At 35.1% G+C, this 26,128-nt stretch overlaps 1 protein-coding gene across 3 annotated transcripts in view; it reads right to left on the reverse strand.

The window, feature by feature from the left end:
• Nucleotides 1-19,591, reverse strand: part of LOC148948906 (proteasome inhibitor PI31 subunit-like) — a 39,337-nt gene extending 19,746 nt beyond the window's left edge. The window contains exons 1-2 of one of the 3 annotated variants that reach the window (XM_089094131.1): nucleotides 19,525-19,591; nucleotides 9,380-9,505 (exon numbers count right to left, since the gene is read on the reverse strand). In XM_089094131.1, the coding sequence (XP_088950257.1) occupies nucleotides 9,380-9,496 (117 nt within the window). In that variant the 5' untranslated portion in view covers nucleotides 9,497-9,505; nucleotides 19,525-19,591. Of the gene's footprint in view, nucleotides 1-9,379; nucleotides 9,506-18,165; nucleotides 18,188-19,460 lie in introns of those variants that run through there. The other 2 variants (XM_089094132.1, XM_089094133.1) reach the window with 2 other exon arrangements.
• Nucleotides 19,592-26,128: the final 6,537 nt, after the last annotated feature.

The raw sequence follows: 26,128 nt of genomic DNA on the forward strand, positions 1-26,128 counted from the left end.
GAACCTTAGTTACCATATCATAACCATAAAGCAAATACAACACAAAGATAATACCTTTAAAAACATAAAACAAACTATAAATTTTATAAGTGGAAGACTGTAAACCTCAAAAATATTCTTTATTTTTTGTTTGAAATCATACATCAATAAATGGTAAATATAGACCAAGGGTTAAATACTTATGTTGTTGTTGCTAATCTTTTTTTTATTTAAAAAAAAAGGGTCAAAATTTTTGTGATGAATAAAAGTGTAAATTATGGATAAATAGTTTAATCGATTGCCAAAAACCTCTGGAGCCACAAAAGAAGGAATTGAGTCTCAAAGCTTTACCGTATCTATGTTTAAAACCCCTGCATTTACTTAAAGGGTCAAACGAGGACTGCCACCAGGAATAAAAAAAAACAAAAAACCATGAGATTCACTGGAAAAAATCACATGATTCAAAATTTATTAATAAAAATATATATAGCCTACAATATACTTTTTGAAGGTAGTAATTAATACATAATGTTTCCAATATCTTAAAGCTCAAGACTGAAATTTCGAAAATAATCCCAAAGAGTGGTGGTCTTGGACCAAGTAAGTAGGGATTCCTGTGATTAGATGTTACGGAATAATAAAGCTGACAAAATAAGTATCATAGAGGAAATCTTGAAAGGTTACCAGTATATATGCACGTAGATATGCTATTAAAGTTAAAAATAGAAAGCAAGATTATAATTATACCAAAGAGAAGACAGAATCTGTGACCGGTCACACAGAGACATCGAGAGCCTTTTAAATAGCTTGTCCCTGAAGATTGTTCTTGACAAATTTGCAATCCCGTAACTATTAGGTGAAGGTTCCCAAGAAAAAAACACTCTGAGTTTCACTCCTTTCCTGAGTTTCACAGCTTTGTAAAGCTTTGATAGCGTGTTTGGTATTGATAAACAAAATTTAAAGAAAAAATTCCAAGCCATGGCTGTCATCACTTCTTTATTAACGACACAACGCCTCATTCAGCTGGATTTTACTAATGGTTACTTTGCCTCCAAGTAGATTTTTTGGTGCGCCTAATCATTTGAAGATTAACTTATATGTTGAATATCTTCTGATTGAAGGTCCCCATACTGTGGGGACCCATACTTGCCTCCTCAAATTCTTTCTGCAGCAGGTATATCGAGGAGCACATATCATGATCAGATGTGATTTTTTAGTTAAGAAGCTGGGAGTAGTTTGTTCATGTTGGAAACCATTTTCTAAGCAAATTAATTGCTCCTCATATTAAGAGTTGGAATAAGATTCATTGTCAATTTTTATGTTACTATAGGTTCATTTGTATTTTCTAGCCTTAATAGATAGTGGTCTAAAAGATCAATTGAACTTTCTGGAGATTAAGAGCTACGACTAAGAAAATTAATTAGAATAAAGAAATATTTATAGGTAAGAAAAACCTGCTAGCAATCTAAATTAATTTTAAGAGTTGAATTTAATTTAACTAAATTTAGACTAAACAGATAATTCTCATCTAATCTAAAAGTTGCATTCCAATCAAATTACATAAAAAAGCTGTTTAACAATGACTACCAAAGTACACAAAATAGGGTACATCAAATTTTACAAACCAGTATGGAATATTTGAGGATTTTGGAATAATAATGATCATTGCAAAGTTCATAAGATCACCCAAAATCTTATGAATTTTGTTGATAAGAAACATTACCAAAAATTCATTAGAATCCTTGCTCTATATCAAAGCTCTTGCTCGATCATAACTACAACTTTAATTCACCGATCTTTCAGTACTCCCTATAGAATAAGATTGTTGTTGCTCAATTGTTTGTTTCATCCACAGTTCATATAATTATCCAGTAAGCTTATCGCAGATCATTTCTGGTCTTCGTTCTTGGTGCGAACAAAAAGCTCCTCCCACTTCTTTCTGCATTAGCGGGTTAGTCTGTTTCCGATTGTTTCCAACAAAGTACATTATTCGTAATAGGGGGTTTCCTCTTGTTTCCGATTAGATCACAGTCTGACTTGTCTACCCGTGAAAAGATCTGATGCCGCCTATGTTTCTATCTGCAAAAACGTTCTCTGGAGCACTCGCACCTTGGTCCGGGTTTTTACAATGGGTGAGATAAGGAAAGATCACACTGGATAATTATACAAACTGTGGTTTCATCAGATTGAAAATAAGAATCTTTTTACTCAGACTGGATTTGCCTTAACCCCCTCTTCTTCTATCCATGATACAGAAAAATGTTACTTGAGCCTTACAAGAAATTAAAATAGAAAAAAAAATCACATAGAGAATAAGAAAAGAATATGGGTGCATTCCAAGAGTAGATTATTATCAATATTTATTAATTATTCTGATCATAGTGTTCTAAAATTGTTGATTATTAAATCAACAAATTAATGATGTGAGATGAATACCTTCTCTTCCCCTTTTCCCACTTAAGTTTGATAGTTCTTTCTTGCAAGCATTTTAGACTGCAGCGAAGACAGCCAGCTGGTCATTGTAAGTATCTTATTAACCGATTGTCTTTCATAACGTTTGAAATTCATCTTTTATCCTCCTTCAGCGTAAAGAGCAGGAGGATTAAGAAGGCGGGAGGGGCATTTAATTCCCATTGTACATAGGATAATTTATATCCGTTTTAACTTTAAACACCGGTTTCTTTTTAAATTCTGTTGTTTTTAAGTAGTATTTTAAGTAGCAAATTCAGCCACTTGTATGCTCATAAATTTCAAAAGCGGCTAACACTGTGTTCTCTTCTGCATTATGATAACAGGAGTGGATCAATTTTTGTCATATTATAGTTTGGTGTAAAAAATGTGTTTTTAACAGTATTAAACAGTGTTAAAAACAGTATTATATTATAGTTTGGTGGAATAAATATTCATAATACAAAATAGTTTCTGGAATAGTTTCTGGGAACCTTTTATACCTAGGCCTATATATAATGATTTAGTTGCGACAAGCTGTGCATTAATAGCAAAAAGATACCAGCTGCAAATATTCCATGGTAAGTTCACCTGACTTATACAGCAGGCTAGTAAAAACTATAACAAATATTAGCTGAAAAAGTAAGCTATTTGAAAATTGACCACAATTCAATTATCCTATTCAGTTTATTTTAATAAATTAATTTTAAAAAAATCGAAAAAGAACTTTTTTAACCAACAACAAATGCCATACTAAACTTGAGATCAGAAGAAACTCAAATGCACGATAAATCATATTCAACGACCATAAGTCACTTTAAAAGAACAGATGAAACCCAAAACTAAAAGAAATTAAATAAAAAATCATAGCAAAAAACGTACAAAAGTTGCTAATATAAATGATTAAAATAAATCACAAAATAAGTAAAGCTTAAGTTAGATATGCAAATTAGGCTTAAAACAAACAAAAATATTCTGTTATTGAGGCAAAAATGAAACCCAAAACGAGCAGAAACTAAATAAACACTCATAGCTAATAAACAAACAATAGTTACTAATACATATAAGCAGTGGTGTATCAAGGTCTTGACACCCGGGGCGGAGTTACAACTCGTCACCCCCCCCCCCCAACAAATATTTAAACATTGTTGAGTCGTATTTGTTTATGGTGAAAATATACAGTAAAAAAAAGGTGTTTGAAGTGTTTAAATTAAGAAGTGAAAGGAGAAGTAAATTGGGTGCTGTATAACATTGGTATGTAAACATTTTAATGTAAATAAATTATATAAATGATAGCAAAATACAACATTTTTATACATGTTAACATTATTATTACAATATCAAATAACACCATTTTGATTCGAGGCTTACATTAAGTAAGGCTAAAATGGACAGGGGCTTTTATTAAACACGTTTTAAGAGGAATACAAGAATAGCTCTAGCTTTCGTATTTTACTATAGGCATATCCATGTTTTTCCGTACTTTGACTTCAAACACCCAGGTGATAGAATGCACATATCACCTCACCTGCCCAGAGTCTCGGGCAAGTGACCCTAAACTAGGAAAAGTGGAAATTGGCTCAGATTACTGAACTGAACTGAGGCAATGAATAGATACTATTGGGAAAGTGATTGGAGACGCTGGGCATCCGTGAACAAGTGCTAAATTGAGACAGGAATCTGGGACAATATTTGGGGACGCCCCCCCACCCAGAGTCTCGGGCAAGTGACCCAAGATTCTAAAAATTTGTGAAAAATTGAAATTTTATCAGAATGTGGGGCTGAGCTTAGGCAACGAATAGGTACTATTTGAAAGATAAAGATGGCTTTAAACGATTGTTTGCCTGTTATTTCAAGCAAATTAATGGTCCTGTGTCAATTCTAAATTCTTGGTCAACCTCCTTAAGACCATAGGCGGGCGTGCCTTGTTTGCCTCTCATTACAGGCAATCTAACGGTCTTATGTTAATTTCAAATTCTTGGTCAACATGCCTGAGACTCTAGGCAGGCATGCCTTTCCAAAAAACTAACAAACAAATATGTGTCCAATAAGAGAGTCATGCATACCCCTGCCATTTACCCATGCCCCCGCCATTTAAACATTTGCCTCTCAATTACTTGGACTATCTGTCTTGGCTTTTCTCTGTCTACAATTAGCCGTGTCTTGATGCAACCTATGCAACCTACTGCAAAATACTTGATAACTTCAATGTATTAGGGGGAAAAGGCGCCGGGGACGGGGGGGGGGAGTAGATCCCTTCCGATTAATTTTGATGACTCTTAAAAAGGTAACTAGAACTTTCAATTTCCAATCAAACGAGTCATCTCTGAAGTCTATGAGACCACCCCTTACATAAAACCTTATATGCCCTCGGGGCAGAGCTTAAAACACGCCCCGGGGCTCTGGGGGGATGTATCGCCCCGGAGTTTTTGTTATTTGATATTTAAACTATTTTGAACAAAACAGCTATCTGAAAATTTTGATTGGATGAATTTTGCGAAAAAGGGTCTTGGGGAAGGGGCTAGTTGCCCTCCGATTACTTTTGACTCTTGAGAAGGACACTATAAATTATTATTTACAATTGAATAAGCCCCCTACGAAGTTTTCACGATCTTCCCTTCCATAAAAACCTTATATGCCCCCAGGGCACATTTTACAAGACTTGCTTCCGGATTCTGGGGGACTGTTTTATCCCTGGAGTTTTTGTTTTACTGTCCTAGGTCTATTTTGAACAAAATGGCTATATAAAATTCTATTGGACGCATTTGAGGAAAAGAAGGTTGGGAGACAGGGGGGAGGGGCTAGTCCCCATCGGATCACGTTTGACTCTTAAAAGGTGAATTAGAACTTTCAATTTCTAATCATTTGATTCCACTCCGAGGTTTATACGACCACCTCTTCCATTTTTGGAAGAGGTGGTCCTTCCATAGTACAAATATAATTTGTACTTGACAGAAAAAAATCAAATGAATTTACTGAAAAAATGTGCATTGTCAGTTTAATATACATATGCTGATATTTGTTCCTTAAAATCTTAATTAATTTTAGTTTTCTTAAAATTATAAGTGAAAACTTAGAAAACTAGGGTTTAGAACCCTACTCAGATTAATTTCTGCTCGTTTCGAGTTTGACTTATTTTAATTTCTGTTTGTTTTGGGTTTCATTTATTTATTGACATTGATTTGTGCTAGTTGTATGCTTGGTAGATTATTTGATTCTATTTTTGGTTTAATAGAATTCTTTACTTTTTTTGTGAAAAACTTATTTTGTGCAAAAAGTTTTTTTGATTAATTTCTGTTCGTTTTATATTCATATAGTCTTTTTCAGGGAGAAAGACTGAGCCTCTTCTGAAGTTGAACAGCCATCCCTTCCAGAAAAACCCCGAGCATAACTTACATCCCTTGCCCCTAATCTCAGGGGATTTTTCAACCCCAAAAGCCTTGTTAAATGATATTTAGACTATTTTGAATAGAAAGGCTATCTCAAAATTTCTATTAGACGCATTTCGGGACAGTATGACGTGTGTGTAGAGGTGAGAGGGTAGCTGCCCTCTGATCACTTTAACTCTTAAAAAGAGCACTAGAACGTCTGATTACCAATCCTCTGAGCCCCCTTTGAGGTTTATATGACCACACTTTCTATAAAAACCCAATATGCCCCCAGGGCATAACTTACAACCCTTGCCATGAGGGCTGGGGGGATTTTTTATCCTGAAAGACGCAATTTCCAGACCTTTCTGATAGGCTTAACAAAATGGCTATATCAAAATTTTGACTGGAAGTGTTAGGGGAAATGATAGGCGTGGAAGGAGACATTTGCCCTGTGATGACTTTTGACTAATAAAAAAGGCAATAGTCCTCTCAATTTTCAATCAAATGAGCCCTTTTTGAGGCTGCTACAACAAAACTTTCTATAAAAATATCATATGCCCCAAGGGCATAACCTAAGACTCTTGTCCTGAGGGCTATGGGGGGAGGGTTGTCATCGTAAAAGACATAATTTCCAGACTTTTCAACTACGTTGAACAAAATGGCCATCTTAAAATGTTGATAGGAATAGTCTGGGGAAATGATGGGGGTTGGGGGGGGGGGGATTCTCCCTCTGATTACTATCGACTATTGAAAAGGGCAATAACCCTCTCAATTTCCTACAACCTTGGCCTTGAGGGCTGTTGGGGGTTGTCATGCTCAAAAAATAATTTCCGGACCCTTCAACAACGTTCAATAAAATTGCTATATAAAAATGTTGATTGGAAATGTTTGGGGAAATGATGTGCGCTGGAGGGGGGATCGATTCTCCCTCTGATTATTTTCGACTATTAAAAAGGGCAATACCCCTCTAAATTTCCAGTCGAAAGAGCCCTTTTTAAAGTTTTTACGACAACACTTTCTATAAAACATTATATGCCCCCAGGGCATAACTTACAACCTTAGGGCTGTGGGGGGTTGTCATTCTCAGAGACATAATTTCCAGAACTTTCAACTACGTTAAAAAAATGGCTATCTCAAAATTTTGATTGTATGTGTTTGGGAAAATGGTGGGCGTTGAGAGGGGGGGGGATTCTCCCTCTGATTACTTTCGACTATTAAAAAGGGCAATAACCCTCTCAATTTCCAAGAGGAACGAGTCCTTTTTGAAGTTTCTACAACAACGCTTTGTATAAAAACCTTATATGCCCCCAGGACATAACTCACAACCCTTGCCTTGATGGCTGTGGGGGGGGGATGGGTTGTTATCCTTAAACACCTAATATCCGAAACTTTCAACTACGTTGAAGAAAACGGCTTTCTAAAAATGTTGATTGTATGTGTTTGGGAAAAAGGTGAGCGTGAGAGGGGGGTTAGTTGCCCTCCAATCACTTTCGACTATTAAAATGGACACTAGCCCTTTGAATTTCCAATCAAAAGCGCCCTTTTTCAAGTTCCTATGACAAAGCTTTCAATGAAAACCTAATATTCCCCCAGGGCATTACTTATAACCCTTGCCCTGAAGGCTCTGAGGGGGTTATCATCCTCAAAGACCTAATTGCCAGAAGTTTCAACTATGTTGAACAAAATGGCTATCTCAAAATCTTGATTGGATGTGTTTGGATAAATGGTGGGCGTGGAAGGGGTGTTAGTTGGCTTCCAATCACTTTCGACTTTTAAAATGGGCACTAGCCATTTCAATTTCCAATAGAATGAACCCCTTTTGAAGTTTCCACGACAATACTTTCTATGAAAACCTTATATATCCCCAGGGCATGGGCGTTGGGTGGGGGGCAGCTGACCCCCCCCCCCTAGAGCTTCAAATTTACATTAGATATGGCTGAAAAAGCAGATGGTTTGGAAAAAACAGTTGATAAAACTCCATCACACTATCGACTGCCCCTCCCCTAGACAATATGATGCCTAATACTGCCTACGCCCATGCCCCAGGGTATGACTTATAACCCTTGCCCTCAGGGCTGTGGGGGGGGACTGTCATCCTCAAAGACATAATTTCCAGAACTTTCAACCAGGTTAAATAAAAAGGCTATTTCAATATTTGGATTGTATACGTTTGGGAAAATGGTAGGCGTGAGAGGGGGGTTAGTTGCCCTCCAATCACTTTTGAATATTAAAAAGGGTGCTAAGCCTTTCATTTTCCAATCGAATGAGCCCTTTTCGAAGTTTCTACGACAATGCTTAGTATAAAAATCTCATATGTCCCCATGGCATAACTTACAACCCTTGCCCTGAGGGCTATGGGGAGTGTCCTCCTCAAAAACATAATTTCTAGGTGGAAATCAACTACGCTGAACAAAATGGCTATCTCAAAATTTTGATTGGATATGTTGGGGAAATGGTGGGCGTGGAAGGGGTGTTAGTTGCCTTCCAATCATTTTTCACTATTAAAAAGGGCACTAGACACTCCAATTTCCGATCGAATGAGCCCTTTTTGAAAATTCAAGTGAAAAAAGAACAGAAGGAGGTAAAAAAGGAGCTTGACATACTCAGCTTAAGACATTCAATCTACCCAAAAAGTCAAAATTTCTCACAGAAATACACCATCAGCCATTAAAAAAAGAAAAAGAAAAATGTAGACAACTAAGAATAATCCACCAAATTCCTTAACTTTAAAACAACGCAATTCAAAAAATTTCTAGTAAATCTAGTAAAACATCTTCTCAAATTAGTGAACCGACATAATTAATACTAAATGCAGTTACAGCCAACAATCTACATATCAAAAGAGAACTTTTAGTTTCATAATCATGAGGAGATGATGCACATGTGACAAAAAAAGGAAGGAAATAATTTGTGATGATGATTGTTCAAACAAATCACATAATTTTTTACTAATTATAAATATCAGATGAAAAATTAAGCAAAGCGAGCTGGCAAATAATATTTTATTAATTCATAGATATGTATTTACTTGGCTGGATCTTGCAAATACAATACATTTTAGCTAGCCAGTGAGCTCTGCCCTCCACAATCAAAATTTATCACTTAAAAAAGAGACCTTTTTGCAACTGCTGTTTAAAATAGTTTAGCTATGCAGCAGATGATGAGAACAAGTTGTTTTTGATGCACAACCAATAGAAAGTTAAATTTTTTAAGGCATTTGATTTGACTTACCTTTGATTCAATATCTGGTGTTTAAAAGCTATAAATAGTTCTTGATAATTTTATTCACTATATAATTATTTGCTCTTACAGCTTGGATGTATGTATGTAGGAACTCTTTCTTTTTATATATGTATATTGATTGACCTTTTTTTAAATTCCTTGTTTCCCTGTTTTTGAGTCATGAACCCAACTGGGGGGGAGGATGTTTTATTTCATATTTTTGGTAATGTACATATACTGTAAAAAAATAATGAATTTGAACTCTCACTTCTAAAACTGATACAATAGTTCCAATAAAAATGTAAGTAGCATCAATCACAAAATGTATAAATATTTTGATTAGACATATTTAGACTTACTTCAAAGTGACATCCAACTTCAATGAGCTTTGCATTTACCAAGAGAAGTAGGGCATCAGCTCTACTTCTTACAGTAGCACTCTTAAACAAAAGCTCCAAAATAAATTTGAACTCCATCTCAATGTTCTAGAAGATGAAAATTAAATTGAGGCCCATTCAAAGCCCATGTTCACAAGGTTGGCTTAAAGAGTGGCACCTAAATTTTGACAAAAGCTATCCATTTAGCCTAACCTATTTAAACACAGTTATTCCGCTTCACAACACTTGTTTTAAATTAAATCTGCCCAAGATTGAGTCTATATGTAATTTGGATACTTTGTTTTAACTTTAAAATACTATGTCAAAGATTGGAAAGCATTTTCCAAGATTACACTCAATTATTGACTATCAATACATTCCAAATATTCAGGGTTGTTTACGGCTAAAATATTCAAGCTCATCACATTTTATAAAGAAAATTTAAACAAAATTAATAGTGAATCAACTCGATTTTTAGATTTACAGTAATTTAACTTTTGAAATGGTGATCTTACCCTTGCTGATATTTTAATAGTCAACTAGTTAGCTAGCCTAATTTAATGCTTCCTTGCTTTTTGCCAATCAGGTGGCTAATCTAAACTCCTGTAACACCTTAATTGGGTGTAGCCAATAAGTTGGCTAATCTAGACATTTATAGCCTAGGCACACTCATTTATATTAGCAACCTAGTTGATGAGGAAAATTTACATATATATACATATATATATATATATATATATATATATATATATATATATATATATATATATATATATATATATATATATATATATATATATATAATGTCTGGATATGGAATTTTTCTCTAGGCTAGCTGCATATAAACTATACTATTCTATGTTAGCTATGTGATGGATATCCCACAAGACCTTTGTTTTGGGTTATTTAGTTTTTAGAGCTTAGGACTAATTTGACCTCTGTCAAGGACAGGGATCTTCCGCCTGGCCCTTGTTGTCTGGTTTTGTTGGACGTTTCTTTTGTTGTTTTGAATTTTTTTTTTTTGCAGTTAAATATAGCAGTTGGCTGCTTCTGAAGCAAAATATGCTAATAGAAGTAGCCTATTCACATTTAGATTCCTTACTTTATGTTAGCCTATTTCTAAATATAAGATGTGTTTTTTAAGTAAGGTCTTTTTGAACGTAAGTACACACAAAAGATTATTTTAGAAAAGTAAATCTATTTCCAGAAAGTTCAGACTTCACTCTAAGGGTTCATACTTTTTCGACACAGTTGCCAAGTTTGTTCAAACACTTATCATACCTCTGAACCAATTTTAAAACACCCTCTCATAAAGACTTACCACCTGCTCTGATAAACAAGATTTCAATGCTGTTTTCATGCCATTATCCTCATTGTAATGGTTACAACCGAGGTGTTGTTTGAGGTGGAGGAACAAATGGTAATTGCTTGGTGCAAGATCAGGACTGTGGGGCGGGTGGTCTAAAACGTACCGGCCAAAACTGTCCAACAAACTGCAGTTCTGACCTGCAGTGTGAGGTCTTGCATTGTCATGGAGAAGAACATTTCGCTTTGTCAGCATAGCAATTATTTTGTCTTAAATTGCTCTGCATAGCTTTATTAGGGTTTGACAGTGTGCTTCTGTATCAACAGTGGTTCATCATTGCATGAAATCAACCAACAAAACACCATGCTTATCCCAAACACTGACTAAATGATTTTACACTGGGACGGAGTCTGTTTGCCCTTCACCTTCACAAGTGAGTGTGTGTCTCCATTCCATGCTCTGTTGCTCTGATTTGGGCATAATATGCAGAGCCCATCTTTTGTCTTCACATAAAACCTGACTCAAGAAACCATCACCTTCTTCATTGTAATGAGTCAAGAGCTTCATTGTACACTCAAATCTTTGGTTTTGTAGTCCTCAGTTAGGAATTTTGGGACCCAATAGGAGCACAGTTTCCTAAACTGTTGGTACTCAGAAACAATTTTGTAAAGCACTGATCTCAACACCTAAGGAAAATCATTTGATAAAAATATTATTGTGAAGTGCCTGTTCTTAAAAATCCTAAGTTTAGCTGAAGCCACTACCATTACCTGTAATCAAAGAAGGGCAACCAGAGCAGTCGTCATCATTGATGGTGTCATGGCAATCTGTGAATTCTTGTGCTTACTTTGCTACTTTGCTTTCACTCATTCTTGTGACACCTACTGGCCAAACATACAGTCTCTGTATATCATCCACAAGGTGTCATTCAAACCAGAAGAACATCAGGTTTGATACACACAATTTTTTTCTTCAGTTTGCTATGCAGATTGCTGCTGTCTAGTGCTGATGAGTAGGCCTAAGTAATATTTTTTTTCCATTTTTATACAGTTTTTAAAACCTGACATGAATATTTTTAGAGATATGTGAGGAAGTTTTAATTTGGTAAACTAACAAAAACATTTAAAATGTTTAAGATCAGGCTATTATTGATTGGCTATCTCTGATGGTTAGAGCTGAGAAAAGTTTCCTCCAATTTTAGAAAAAAATGGGGTTACTTTGGGGTTACCTATGTTCAAAGTTCCCTCCATGTAGTCAATGTTACCACTGTCAAACTTTTCAGCTGTAACTTTGTTCTTTTGCAGTGGTAGTTCTGGCCTTTCTTTGCCCCCCCCCCCGGGCAAACTCTTGATTAGTGCCCCTTTCCCCATGTCTCCCAAAAAATTTCAAGACAAATTTTAACAAAATTTTCGTTTGTCAACAAAATTTTCATCTATTAGCTTCCAATTGAATGCTTCTAATTTCATGAATTTGGTCAACTTGCCTTTTGCTTGAAATTCAATGTAAAATTTCTTTAATTTGATATACTTACTTTTATTCACAAGGAATGGTGGTAAAAATATGGGAAAAAAGAAAAAACACCCTCTACTTTATTTTTATAAAATAAAATTTCAAGAATGGCAAAATCACAATTGTTTGATTATTTATTTGGAATTTTGCACCCCTAAAATTTCTGTGCCCTGGGCAAGTGCCCTTTCTGCCCCTCCCTAATATTGCCTATGATTTTTTGTACCCCTTTGGACTTGTGGTGCCTTGACGTAACATAAGAAATTAACATAAGAGCAAATTATTTTCTGGCCTTGAAAAGGCATAGGGGTTTTGAGCCCCACTTATGTTAATTTCTGCTCGTTTTGAGTTTGACTTGGTTATTTATTGTAATTTCTGTTCGTTTTGGGTTTCATTTATTTATCGATGCTGATTTGTGGTAGTTTCACGCTTGGTAGATTATTTGATTTTATTTTTGCTCATTTTTTGGTTATTTATTGTAATTTCTGTTCGTTTTGGGTTTCATTTATTTATCGATGCTGATTTGTGGTAGTTTCACGCTTGGTAGAATATTTGATTTTATTTTTGCTCATTTTTTGTTTAATAGAGTTCTTTACTTTTCTTTGAAAAACTAATTTTGTAGAAAATTTTTTTTTAATTAATTTCTGTTTGTTTTATATTGACATAGTCTTTTCAGAGAAAAAGAAAATAATACTTTAAATCTTTTCGTTTTTTTAAGAAGTTATAGTTTGGCCGGCTATTTGTATGCCAGAGAAAAATTTTCAGCAATTTTTAACAACATACACCCTCTTAAAAATCTGGACAAAAATAGTAGTGTTTAATTTAGTTTCATACCTCCTCTAGTTGACCTGAAAAGGAAAACTTGATACCATTCGCAAAAAATCTGCTTACTTTCTTTGATAGTTCGGATAAACTTATACTATTTTGATTTGGTTAAATTTTAAGAGCAGAAGCAGCCCCAAAAGTTTGAACATAATACCCTCAGCTGTTCTTGGGATACTGCTGAGATGCCATATTGGGAATTAGCATTAACACAGTGCATTTTGATTTAATCTTATAGCAACATTTAGTTTTAAACATTAAGTCAAATGGGGAGGGTGGGCATGGGAGGGGGATTAGTTTCCCTCCAATCACTTTTGACTATTAAAAAGGGTATCAGCCCTTTCTATTTTCAATCGAATGAGCCCTTTTTGAAGTTCCTACAACAACTCCTTTGATAAAAGTGCCCTGGTCTAAACAACAACAACAACAACAAAATAATACATCATAGCCACGTTGATCTTTACTATAAAAATGTCAAGCCTTCCAATTACTTTCGATTATTAAAAAGGGCACTAGGCCTTTTGATTTCCAATCAAATGAGCCCTTTTTGAGTTTCTGCAACACTTCCTATAAACACCTTATATGCCCCCAGGGCATAAATTACAACCCTTACCCTAAGGGCTGTGAGGGTGGCTGTCATCCTCTAAGATCTAATTTGCAGAACTTTCAACTATATTAAACAAAATGGCTATCTCAAAATTTTCATTGGATGTGTCAAGGATAATGGTGGGCATTAGTCTTTCTCCAATCACTTTCAACTATTAAAAAAGACACTAGCATTTCAATTTCCAATCAAATGAGCCCTTTTGAAGTTTCTACGACAACGCTTTTAATAAAAACCTTCTATACCCCCAGGGCATAACTTGCAATCCTTGCCCTGAGGGCGGGGGGGTGTCATCCTCTAAGACTTAATTTCCAGAATTTTCCACTACGTGAAATAAAATGACAATTTCAAAATTTTTATTGGATGTGTTTGGGGGAATGGTCCGCTTGGGAAGGGGGTTATTTACCCTCCAATCACTTTAGACTATTAAAAAGGACACTAATCCTCTTTCCAATTGAATGAGCCCCTTTTGAAGTTTTTATGACAAATCTATCATTAAAAACCTTATATGCCCCCAGGGCATAACTTACAACCTTTGTCCTGGGGACTCTGGGGGTTTGTCATCCTTAAATACATAATTTCCAGAATTTTCAACTACAGTGAACAAAATGGCTACCTCTAGACTTTGATTGAATGTGTTTGGGGAAATGGTGGGCGTGAGAGGGGGGTTAATTACTCTGCACTCACTTTTGACTATTAAAAAGGGCAATTTGAATTTCCAATCAAATGAGCCTTTTTTTAAATTTCTACAAGAACTTTCTATATAAACCTTATATGCCCTTTAGGGATTCCTTATAACCCGTGCGCCGAGAGTTCTGATGGGATTATCATTATATAAGATATATTTTCCTGAACTTTCGACTACGTTGAACAAACGAGATACCTCAAACTTCTTATTGGATGTGTATGGGGGAATGATGGATGTGGGGGGGGGGGCTATTTGCCCTCCATTCACTTTCTACTATTAAAAAGGGCACCAGCCCTTTGAATTTTTAATCAAATGAGCTTTTTTTGAAGTTACTACAACAATGCCTTCTATAAAAACCTCATATGCCCCCAGGGCATAACTTACAACTCGTTCCCTGAGGGTTGTGGGGGAGTGTCCTCCTCGTAAACATAATTTGCATCTGAAAATCAGCTACGCTGAACAAAATGGAGATCTCAAAATTTTGATTGGATTTGTTTTGGGAAATGGTGGGAGTGGAAGGGGTGTTAGTTGCCTTACAATCACTTTTTACTATTAAAAAGGACACAAGCCACTCCAATTTCCAATTGAATGAGCCCTTTTCAAAGTTTCTATGACAACTTCTTTGATATGAAGTGCCCTGCTCTAAAGAAAAAAAAAATAATAAATGATACTTTGTGCCAAGATCAATCTAACTTGTCCCCATGACATAGATCGCCAGTATGTTCATGAGGGCCGTGAAAGAGGGCTCTTAGCAAACAGAAACTTTATAGATGGACATCAGCTACTCTTAGACGATTGGTTGACTAAAAATTTTGCTTGGATATGTGCGTGGGAAGGATAGACATGGGGGGGGGTCTAGTTGCCCTCCAATCACTTTCAACTATTAAAAAGGGCACTAGCCACTCCAGTTTCCAAATGAATGAGCCCTTTTCAACGTTTCTACAACAACTACTTCAATATGAAGTACTCAGGTATGGAGAAAGAAGAAGAAGAAGAAAAAAAATAATACATTGTGCCCACATTGTTCTTTACTTAGGCAGTGCTATCGTTCTGCCTATGATTTAAAAGAATGTCTCATATTTGCAACTCTTTTAGTAATACTTCTGCGAGGCCTTCACCAGAAGAATTGGCAACAGGATCAATGCCTAAAAAATTTTCCCTAATGAACACATCTTCATCTGCTGCAATTTTGAAGAATCTTACCACCAATGCCATTTGCTCTGCGTGGCCAACATTGGGAGTGCATTCTAATATTATAGAATAATATTTTGCATGCTGTGGTCTTGGATCTTTTTCAAAAGGGAAGAAACAAATTCATTCTGTACATTTTTGATCAAGTAGTGAATATTTATTTCTTTTGAAGTAATCCTTCTGACATGTTTGGCCATATAAACACAACTCTCCTTAATAAATTTGAAATTAGTGCCATAAAATCACCAGCAACTGATATGTGTTGCAGCAAGAGGGAGTATTCAAGTTGAGGCAATTTCATACCTAAGAAAACACAAGATCCTTTAGGTCATATAAATTGGTTTTGGAGAATTTGCAATTATCTAATCATTTTTGTCTTGATTTAGTCACAAGGCACCTGGCAATGGTCTCTCCCTCCAACACAGAGTGCACCTCTGACACCATTGGCTCAAGGTGCCCCTTGTTGCTTGGTGCCCTATGCAACTGCTTACTTTGCTTGGTAAATTTTTGCAGCTCATATTATTGACTTACAAATAAAGCGAACATACCACTCAATGCCTTTTTTATGCTCTTTACCAATATAATAATTGCTTTTATTGGAAGTTAAAATTTACCCACCCCCACCCCCCCAATGTGCAAATATATACCCTGAATTGTAACCACACAAAGAAGTTATCAACACAAGTTAAGTTATTGAAAAGTTGTTAAAACATATCACTAGTTTATAAATTAGTTGTTCAAGAGTAACATATTCCAAAAATACTCATTTATAACAATTCAAACCTCATTTAGTAGGCAACTTAAATATAAAACATTTTCTTACTGTTTGAAGTTTCTCAAATGCTGTCAACAATTCATGGTATATTCCAATTCAGAGCATATATTTGCACATTAGAAGGTGGGGTGGATAAATTTGAATCAAACAGTTTGAATCAAAAGTAAGGAGCAACCTGGCTCAATGGTAACCTAAACTGTAGAAAACGGAATTTTGATACCAATAGATACATCAAAAGAATTAGATTTTAATGCTGATTTCAAATATATAAGTTTCATCAAGATTAGTCTTACCTTTCAAAGGTTATGTGCCTGAGAAAATTTGGCTGATTTTTGAAAAAAGGGGGAAAGACCCCCTAAAAGTTATAGAACCTTAATGAAAATCACACCACCATATTCAGCATATCAGAGAACCTTACTGCAGAGGTTTCAAGCTCCTATCTACAAAAATATGGAATTTTGCATTTTTTGCCAGGAGAAAGATCATGGATGCATGTTTATTTATTTATTTTTTTCCCATGGGTGATTATATCAACCCAGTGGTCCTAGAATATCGTGGGAGGGCTCATTCAAATGGAAATTGAAAGTTCTAGTGCCCTTTTTAAGTGACAAAAAAATGGAGGGCAACTTGACGCCTTGCAACGATCACTTTTTTCCCCAAGCCACCGAATCAAAATTCTGAGATAGCCATTTTGTTCAGAACGATCAAAAATATTCTAACTATGTCTTTTAGGATGACTAAATCCCACTAAGTCCCCGGGGGAAGGCTGAAAGTTATGAACTTTACCCAATGTTAACATATAGTATTGGTTATTGGGAAGTATACAGACATTTTCAGAGGGGAATTTTTCTAGTAGTGGGGGGGGAGTGGGTTGGGGTTATGTGGGAGGATCTTACCATGAAGGAAGTTTTCATGGGAAAAGGGACATTGCTATGAAGGGGGCACCGGATTTCCCAGCATTATTTAAATAAAGATCAGAAATTATATATAAAAAAACAAATTTTTTAACTGAAAGTAAGGAGCAACATCAAAACTTGAAACAACAGAAAACATTACATATATGATTGGGTTCATCCCCTAGTCAATACCTTGCTCTTTAAGCCAAAGATTATTTAGTACTTTCATAAGAGCTATTTATTCTAATTCATGGCATTTGTGATTTAGGGGTCATTTTTAAAGAATTAGAACAAAATTCAAACTTTAGCTTGAAGAGCAAGCTATTGACTAGGGGGCAAACCCTCTAATATACATATTAAAAATATAAGAATATAGAGGTTTGTTATGTAAGTTGATTTGTAACTTATGTATATTTATTACTAATGAAAACGTTGGTAAATAAAATTAAACAGGTTTTGAGAAAGCCATTTAACTAAATAAAAGTAAAAATAATATTTATATTTTTTTTTAATTATTCATGTACAGTGAGCCAAAATCAAAACCTGCATTAATTCAAAAACGTTCAAAAATAAAATAAAAAAAACAAGTCTTTTTTAACTGAAAGTAAGGAACAATGTTAAAACTTAAAACAAACAGAAATTATTCCATATATGAAAGGGGCTGTCCCCTCCTTAACGCCTCACTCTTTATGCTAAAGTTTGATTTTCTCACAACTCTATTTTTTTTAAACAATAAAAAACTTTAGTGTAAAGAGCAAGGCGATGAGGTGGGGACAGCTTCTTTCATATATGGAATAATTTCTGTTTGATTTAAATTTTAATGTTGCTCCTTACTTTCAGTTAAAAAACTTGTTTTTTTAATTTAATTTCCATTAGAATCAATTACTATATTTGTTGAGAGCATAAAAAAGGCATTGAGTGGTATGTTCACTTTATTTTAATTCATAATATGAACTGTGACAAATTTATCCTTTGCTTACCCCAAGAGCTGCTCCTGTTTCCTTTAGGAGTGGCCACCTTCTTATATATTTATCTTTTCATACCCTTGCTTCTTGTTAATTGGTTCATAACACAAAATTTGGGTAAATATTTACCAAATCATATTATTGAGTTATAACTGAAGTGAATATACCAATTGATGCCTTTTTTTATGCTCTTTATGAATATAATAATCATTTGTGTCAGAAATAAATTTTAGCCCCTACCCTTATATATACCAATTCAGGGTATATATTTGCACACTAGGGGGGGGGGAAGTTTAAACTTATCTCTCATTTACATCAGAAATAAAATTATCCCCACCCCCCTAATGTGAAAATATATACCCTGAATTGATATATATAGGAATGGGGGCTAAAATTCATTTCCAACAAAAATGATTATTATATTTGTAAAGAGCATTAAAAAAGGCATTGAGTGGTATATTCACTTTATTCCTAACTCAATAATATGATTTGGTAAATATTTCTACATTGACGGGGGGGGGGGCAAATTTTTGTTTCTGATGTAGGTAAAGTTCTATGAAATCATATTATTGAGTTAGGAATAAAGTGAATACACCATTTGATGCCTTTTTTATGCTGATTATAAATATAATAAGCATTTCTATCAGAAATTAATTTCAGCCCCCCTATATAGGCTATACCTAACCTAACCTAACCCTGAATTGGCATATATAGGGGGGGGCTGAAATTCATTTCTGATAGAAATGATTATTATATTTGTAATCAGCATAAAAAAAGGCATTGAATGGTGTATTCACTTTTGTCCTAGGCTAACTCATTAATATGATTTTGTAGAACTTTACCCTGATGTAAATGGGAGGTAAGTTTAAACTATACCCCCCCCCTAATGAAGAAATATATACCCTTAATTGGCATATATCGGGGGGGGGGAGGGGGCTAAAAATCATTTCCAATAGAAATGATTTTTATATTCATAATCAGCATAAAAAAAGGCATCAAATGGTGTATTTACTTTATTCCTAACTCAATAATATGATTTGGAATATATTTACTGTTGTTTTTATGCTGATTACAAATATAACAATCATTTCTATTGGAAATGAATTTCAGCCCCCCCCCTAACCTAGCCTAGCCTAACCCCCACCCCATATGTGCAAATATATATCCTGAATTGACATATATAGGGGGGGATAAAATTCATTTCCGATAGAAATGATTGTTAGGCTATATTAAAATCAGCATAAAAAAAGGCATCAAATGGTATATTCACTTTATTTGAAACTCAATAATATGATTTGGTAAAAATTTACCCCCTCATCAAGGACTGCAAAGCCACTTCAAAGAAGGGAGGCTAGGATATAATAAAAAATGTACCACAATAAATTCAAGTTTATTCTTTCATTTATTTCTGAACATAAGAAGCAGGTTCTTAGGTTTCGAAAGTATCAACTTCTTACTTTACGCTGTTGCCGAATGCGAAAACCAGAAAAAGCTGAAAATTTCCCCACTGAGATGATCCATAGAGATCGAAAAAGCATGGTCACTAGTACAGACATAATGTATGTAACAGAACAGTCTAGTTGGAGCAATGTTACGATACCAACCGATTTGGTGGTTCTTAATTGTCTATCCTTTGTTTCTTAGGCTTCTAGCACGCATTAACGTCTTCTAGCACGCATTAACGTCTTCTAGCACGCATCAAGTTTGAATCGAATACAAATAACTAAAAACAAGAGTTTGGGTATCGCCTCACTGCAGAAGCCTAAAACCTACTGCGTCATTGGCACCTTACTGAAAACTATATGAGTCTTGAACAGTCTTGGAAAGTATAAACAAAGTCAAATTGAATATTAGATATATTATGATATTAATTGTTGAAAGATCTATTAGTTCAAGACTTTTTTTTTCACTATAATTTTTATTTTCATTTTCAATGCTGTAAGAACTGGAAAAGAATACATTTGTAATATACGACTAATTCGTTTTCAGTGAAGTGCCAATGACGCAGAATGCTTTAGGTTTTTACAGTTAAAGAAGGGTGCAGTATCCAATTTTTTTTTGTAGTGAAACTATATTTGTCTTGACTAATCTCGGAAGGAAATAATAAATTAAACTTAACATTTTATGTATAATGATATTAATTGCTGAAAGCTCATCAGTTCAAAATTTTACTGTAATTTTAATATTTATCTTCAATACTAAGTATAAAAGAAAACATTTGTAATATAATTCAATTTCAGTAAAGCGCCAATGACGCACTAGGTTTTAGGCTTCTGCAGTGAGGCGATACCCAAACTCTTGTTTGTAGTTATTTTTATTCGTTTAATTCTTGATTTGCATATTCAATTTAAGTTTTGCTTGTTTTAAGTTTTATTTATTCATTTACATTAATATATATTGTATGTTTGTTCGCATTGATTGTTTATTTAATTTCTGTTCGTTTTAAGTTTTATTTATACTTTAATAGCAAAATATTTATTTTCGTTTTAAGCTTGATTTCAAAATACAATCTAAGCATTACTCGCTTTAAGATCCATTTATTCATTTTTGTTATTACTTGTTGTATGTTTTTTGCTGTGATTGTTTATTTAATTTCTGTTCGTTTTGGGTTTCATTTATTCTTTAATAGTAATTTCTGGTCGTTTTTAGTTTGAATTTTAACAGGTGTTTGTATCTCCTGAGCTTAAGTTTAAAATGGCCTTTACTTTTCTTTGAAAAACTTATTTTTCGGAAAGTTGTTTTAATTAATTTTTGTTCGTTTTTTATTGCAAAAAGTTTCAAGTTTTTATGGCATGGGGGGGGGGGGGGTTGCTTAATGTACGTTTATTCTTGACTTTAAAAATCGGATCTATAACTTTCAATTGAAATCGACTGAGGCTTTTTTCAAAGTCTATACGATTACCTCTTTGATAAAAACCTTATATATGAACAATAGACAGCTTGCATAACTTGTGGAGAGCGATTGACAACAATGAATGGATTGAAAAAAAATGCAAGTTTAATTAATGCAATCTTGTGTTAATTAAGTAAATTACATTACTTTAGACTACGTTCGGAGAGGGGGGGGTGCCCCCTCTCCCCTCCCCTGGATCCGCCACTGCCTTACACTCTCTGTTTCTTTTCTGGTTAGGGAGGAGAGCAGATGCCTAATAGGTGTGTGTTAATACCAAAACATTCTAACTCGCATTGGGCCTTCAGGTATAAACAGAATTAGTTCAAAGGAAGGGATGGGGCGAGTTATTTGCCCTTCGATTAATTTTGACTGTTAAGAGCTGGACGAGAACTTCCAATTTCCAATCAAATGAGACATCTCTGAAGTTAATACGAGAATCCCTTCCTGCCCCCGGGCCCTGGGGGGTTTGTCGACGCCCGAACTTTTGATACTTAACCTTTCAACTATTTTTAACAAAATGGTAATTTTAATCCCTGCATATAAAGCAGCTCTGGAGGGAAAATAATAAAAAATATTGAAGCTATATAAGATTTATTCATTTATTTATGGTTGCACCGGTTATCTTTATGTTTGTAAGATAGTTAATTTTAATTTCTGTTCGTTCGGTTTTTTTTTATTCTTTAACAGTAATTTCTGGTCTTTTTGAGATTTAACTATAATAGAAATGAATTTCTGCTGGTCCTGAGTTCAATATGGCTCTTTACTCTTCTAAGAAAACTTAATTTTATGTAAGGTTTTTTTTTAATTAATAATAATAAAACATGGAAGCCTTATGACCTTTGCTATAGACAGCTTAATTACATGCTTCTGAAAAATCAAACCCGATTTTTTCACACAACAATGAATGGATCGAAATAATAGCTTATAAAAAAAGTCCATTTGTTGTAGCTTATAAAAAAAGGTTATTCGATTTGTTGATGCAGAAAGAACAGGATCGTTTTGATTAGACCATTTTTCGGATTTTTTGTGCCACAATAATTTAGCATTTATCGCAAAGTATGTATTTTAACCTTATTTTAAGTATGGCTGTAATTTTATGTATTTATAATAGATTTACTATGTGTTATTCCCATACAAAACTTTACCTTATTAAAGTCTTTGGAGTGGGGCAGCGTAGTTGGCATAAAGAAGCAAACTTTAGCGTAGTAGACAGTAGGAGAGGGGGAGGGATGAGGTTGGAGACTCATCCAATACGGGGCGGAACTTCATTTATCTCCTCTGTTCCCGATTTAGGAGTTTAGAGACTCTTTGGGCGGTAGAATGCTGGACCGTTTGAGTTTTGAAAGACGTTAAAATACTCAAAAATACTTTATAAGTTTAGTTATTGCAGGATTGCTTATTTATTTATTTTTTTTCCAAGGGGCACTTTATGTGGAAGAGGTGGTCGCATAAACTTTGGAACGGGGTTCATTGAATTACAAATTAAAAGTTATACTGCCCTTACCCCAGGGGCAGATCCAGGGTTTTTTTTAGGGGAGGGGGGGGGGCAAAATAGGTTGATCCGATAAACTTGAATTAGGAGCAAGTTTAATTAACACAATCTTGCGTTAATTAAGTAAATTACATTACTTTAGACTACGTTAGGGGGGGGGGCTAGTTGCCCTCCAATCTCTTTTGACTCTTAAAAAGTGAACAAGAAATTTCAATCTCCAATCAAATGAGCCCTCTCTAAAGTTTATACGAGCATCCCTTCCATAAGCCATAATATGAAGGATTCAGAGAATCCTTAAATTACAACCCTTGCCCTGAGGGATGTAGGAGTTGTCATCCTCAAAGACCTCATTTCCAGAACTCAAAACTACGTTTAATAAAATGGCTGTACTCAAAATTTTGATTGTATGTGTTTTGGGAAAATGTGGGCATGAGAGGGTGGCTAGTTGCCCTCAAATAATTTTCGACTATTAAAAAAGGCACTAGCCCTTTCAATTTCCAATCGAATGAGCCCTTTTTGAAGTTTCTACGCCATCGCCCTCTATAAAAACCTTAAATGGCCCCAGGGTATAACTTAAAACCCTTGCCTTGAGGGTTGTTGGGGAGTGTCCTCCTCAAAAATATATTTTCTATCTGAAAATCAAATACGCTGAACAAAATGCCTATCTCAAAATTTTGATTGGATGTGTTTGGGGGACTGATGAGCGTGGGGGGGGGGTGATAGATGCCCTCCAATCACTTTCGACTATTAAAAAGGGCACTAGCCCTTTGAATTTCCAATCGAATGAGCCTTTTTTGAAGTTTCTACGACAACGCCTTCTATAAAAACCTTATATGGCCCCAGGGCATAACTTAAAACCCTTGTCCTCAGGGTTGTGGGGGAGTGTCCACCTCAAAAATATATTTTATATCCGGAAATCAACTACGCTGAACAAAATGGCTATCTCAAAATTTTGATTGGATATGTTCGGGGGAATGATCGGCGTGGGGGGGGGCTAGTTGCCCTCCAATCACTTTCGACTATTAAAAAGGGCACTAGCCCTTCGAATTTCCAATCGAATGAGCCTTTTATGAAGTTTCTACGACAACGCCGTCTACAAAGACCTTATATGCCCATAGGGCATAACATAAAACCCTTGCCCTGAGGGTTTTGGGGGATTGTCCTCTTCAAAAACATGTTTTCTATCGTGAAATGAACTACGCTGAACAAAATGGCTATCTCAAAATTTTGATGGGATGTGTTTGGGTGAATGATGGGCGCGGGGGGAGGGGCTAGTTGCCCTCCAATCATTTTCGACTATTAAAAAGGGCACTAGAACTCTCGATTTTCAATCGAATGAGCCACCTTTGAAGTTTCTACAACGACCCCTTCCGTATGAAGTGCCTCCGGGAAAAAAAATAATAAATAAATAAATAATAAAACTTTGGAGCCGTATGGCCTTTACTATAGGCAACGCTAAAGCGTTGCCTCTGAAAACGTAGATGAGAATTTAGCTCAGATAATAGATTCTAAGTTAAGAAAACCGTGAATTGAAAGTATATTCTTCAACTCTTGAAATCAAGGCCAAATCTTGTTTATTTATTTAGTGCTCACTGTTCAGCTTTGGTAAAAAAGGGTGAAAAATAAGAAAGGTCAAATCAATGCAAAAGCAGTAAATTCGGTAAACGAATAACTTATTTTAGGTCAGAAACAGATTTTAATTTCTTACTTTCAATTGGGTCATTTTGGCGAAACTAAGAAAATGCAAAGGTAACGAATCTCGCACTTTACCATATCTGTTCCAGAAAATTCACTTGGATCTCGGAAAGAAAAAAGGAATGAGATTAAAATGTTGAATAAATAAATAAAAAAAAAACATATCCTCAACTTTTTTCAAATCTGTGGAACAATTTTAGATTTTGATTCGACTTTCACTATATTTAATAGCTAGACATATCACTGCAAGGCTTCCTTAGCAGAATTTGTAAGTTCTACTGCTAAATTTTGGGCCTTTCTACTTTATTTTAGAATTGGTATTGAAATCGGATTGAAATTTTGGAGCCTTTGAGATCCTGCTAGAATGGAGATAGAAAGTCTACTTGCTTTCACAGGCATTCAAGCTTCCACTGTTCAAATTTTGTCCAAGTTAAGGCCTCCAAACTGTATCTAATTTAAATGTTATAAGGTGTTTGCAAGACATTGTTGTTTTTTCTTTTTCTTCCTCTTCCCCAAACAAACTGAGTCATTAGCTTTTCCTGTGTTCTGCTGCACATGAAAAACAAAAGCTGCTTCACTTTCGTGACACACACTGGGTTGAAAGGTATAATACTGTGATAACTGGGTTTCATTGAATACAACGACATGTATCATGAAAACACGGAGGGAACGGAGGGATACGGAGGGAAGAAAACACTACCGTGTCGAATAAAAAGAGATTAAAAAGTCTGAAAGTAAACTCTTGGTCCCCTAGATGTTTACGTGTTGTTACTTGTGTCGCTTTTACCTCAAATTTACGTTTGGTAATTTGTAGTACGTCCTCAGAGTTCTAAGAGGCTTTGGACGACTCGTATGTTCATTCGGACTTGAACCATACATCATTCGGGGTGTTTTCAAGAGGTTTGAAACTCCTTCTAAATAGAAAGACCGGCTTCAGCCGCCGGCACACTAACGGAGAACAATTGGCGACGTCCCAATATTTTCCCTAAAAATTAGCTATTTGCCATCAAAAGAATATCGACGTGGCGCTGGGGTCTTGCACAGCGACATTTGTATCACACACTTTTTCGTCTGTGGTCAGTAGCGTCCATGAGATGCATATATCCCCTCTAGATTTTTAAGAATACTTAAAAATCTACACACTTTTTCGTCTGTGGTCAGTAGCGTCCATGAGATGCACATATCTCCTCTAGATTTTTAAGAATACTTTTTGGCTGTTTTTTTTTCAGTAGAAAATGCCTTTTTGGTGTTTTTGTTGAAAAAACGATAAATTTGCTCTCCATTTTAAATTCCGAAAAGTTGATTATGCGCCCCCTCTTTATTTTATGAAGTGACACCTCGCAAGGTAATTTTTGCGGTGAATAACGGATTTTTAGGAAGAATTTCGGCGTGCCACCAATTTGTCTCTAGCGGCACGCTACCGGTTGGCGGCAATTCTTCCTATCAAGAAGAGTTTCGAAGCTATTCAAAACACCAGTGGCGTATCTTTTAAATCCGAATAATTGACATGTCCATTAAAGCCATTTGTAACTCTGAGGGTACGCAGTACATGATAACAAAATAAATTCGAGGAATGTAACACAATAAATAACAATCAGCAATTAGAACATCAAGTCTTTTTTTTTAGACTTTTTAATCTCTAGCTTTTTAATGAATGGTAGCGTTCGCTTCGATCCTTGTCCGCATTAAATAAAAAAAACAATTTTTTTTAACTGAAAGTAAGGAGCGACATTAAAACGACATTAAAACGAACAGAAATTATTCCGTATTTGAAAGGGGCTGTCCCTTCCTCAACGCCTCGCTCTTTACGCTAAAGTTTTTCATTGTTTAAAAAAAATAGAGTTGTGAGAAAGTCAAACTTTAGCGTAAAGAGCGAGGCGTTCAGGAGGGGACAGCCC

This window comes from Artemia sp. Qi Xiang Cuo, chromosome 9 (genome assembly GCF_049724085.1).
Source record: "Artemia sp. Qi Xiang Cuo chromosome 9, ASM4972408v1, whole genome shotgun sequence".
Taxonomy (NCBI): Eukaryota; Metazoa; Arthropoda; class Branchiopoda; order Anostraca; family Artemiidae; genus Artemia; species Artemia sp. Qi Xiang Cuo.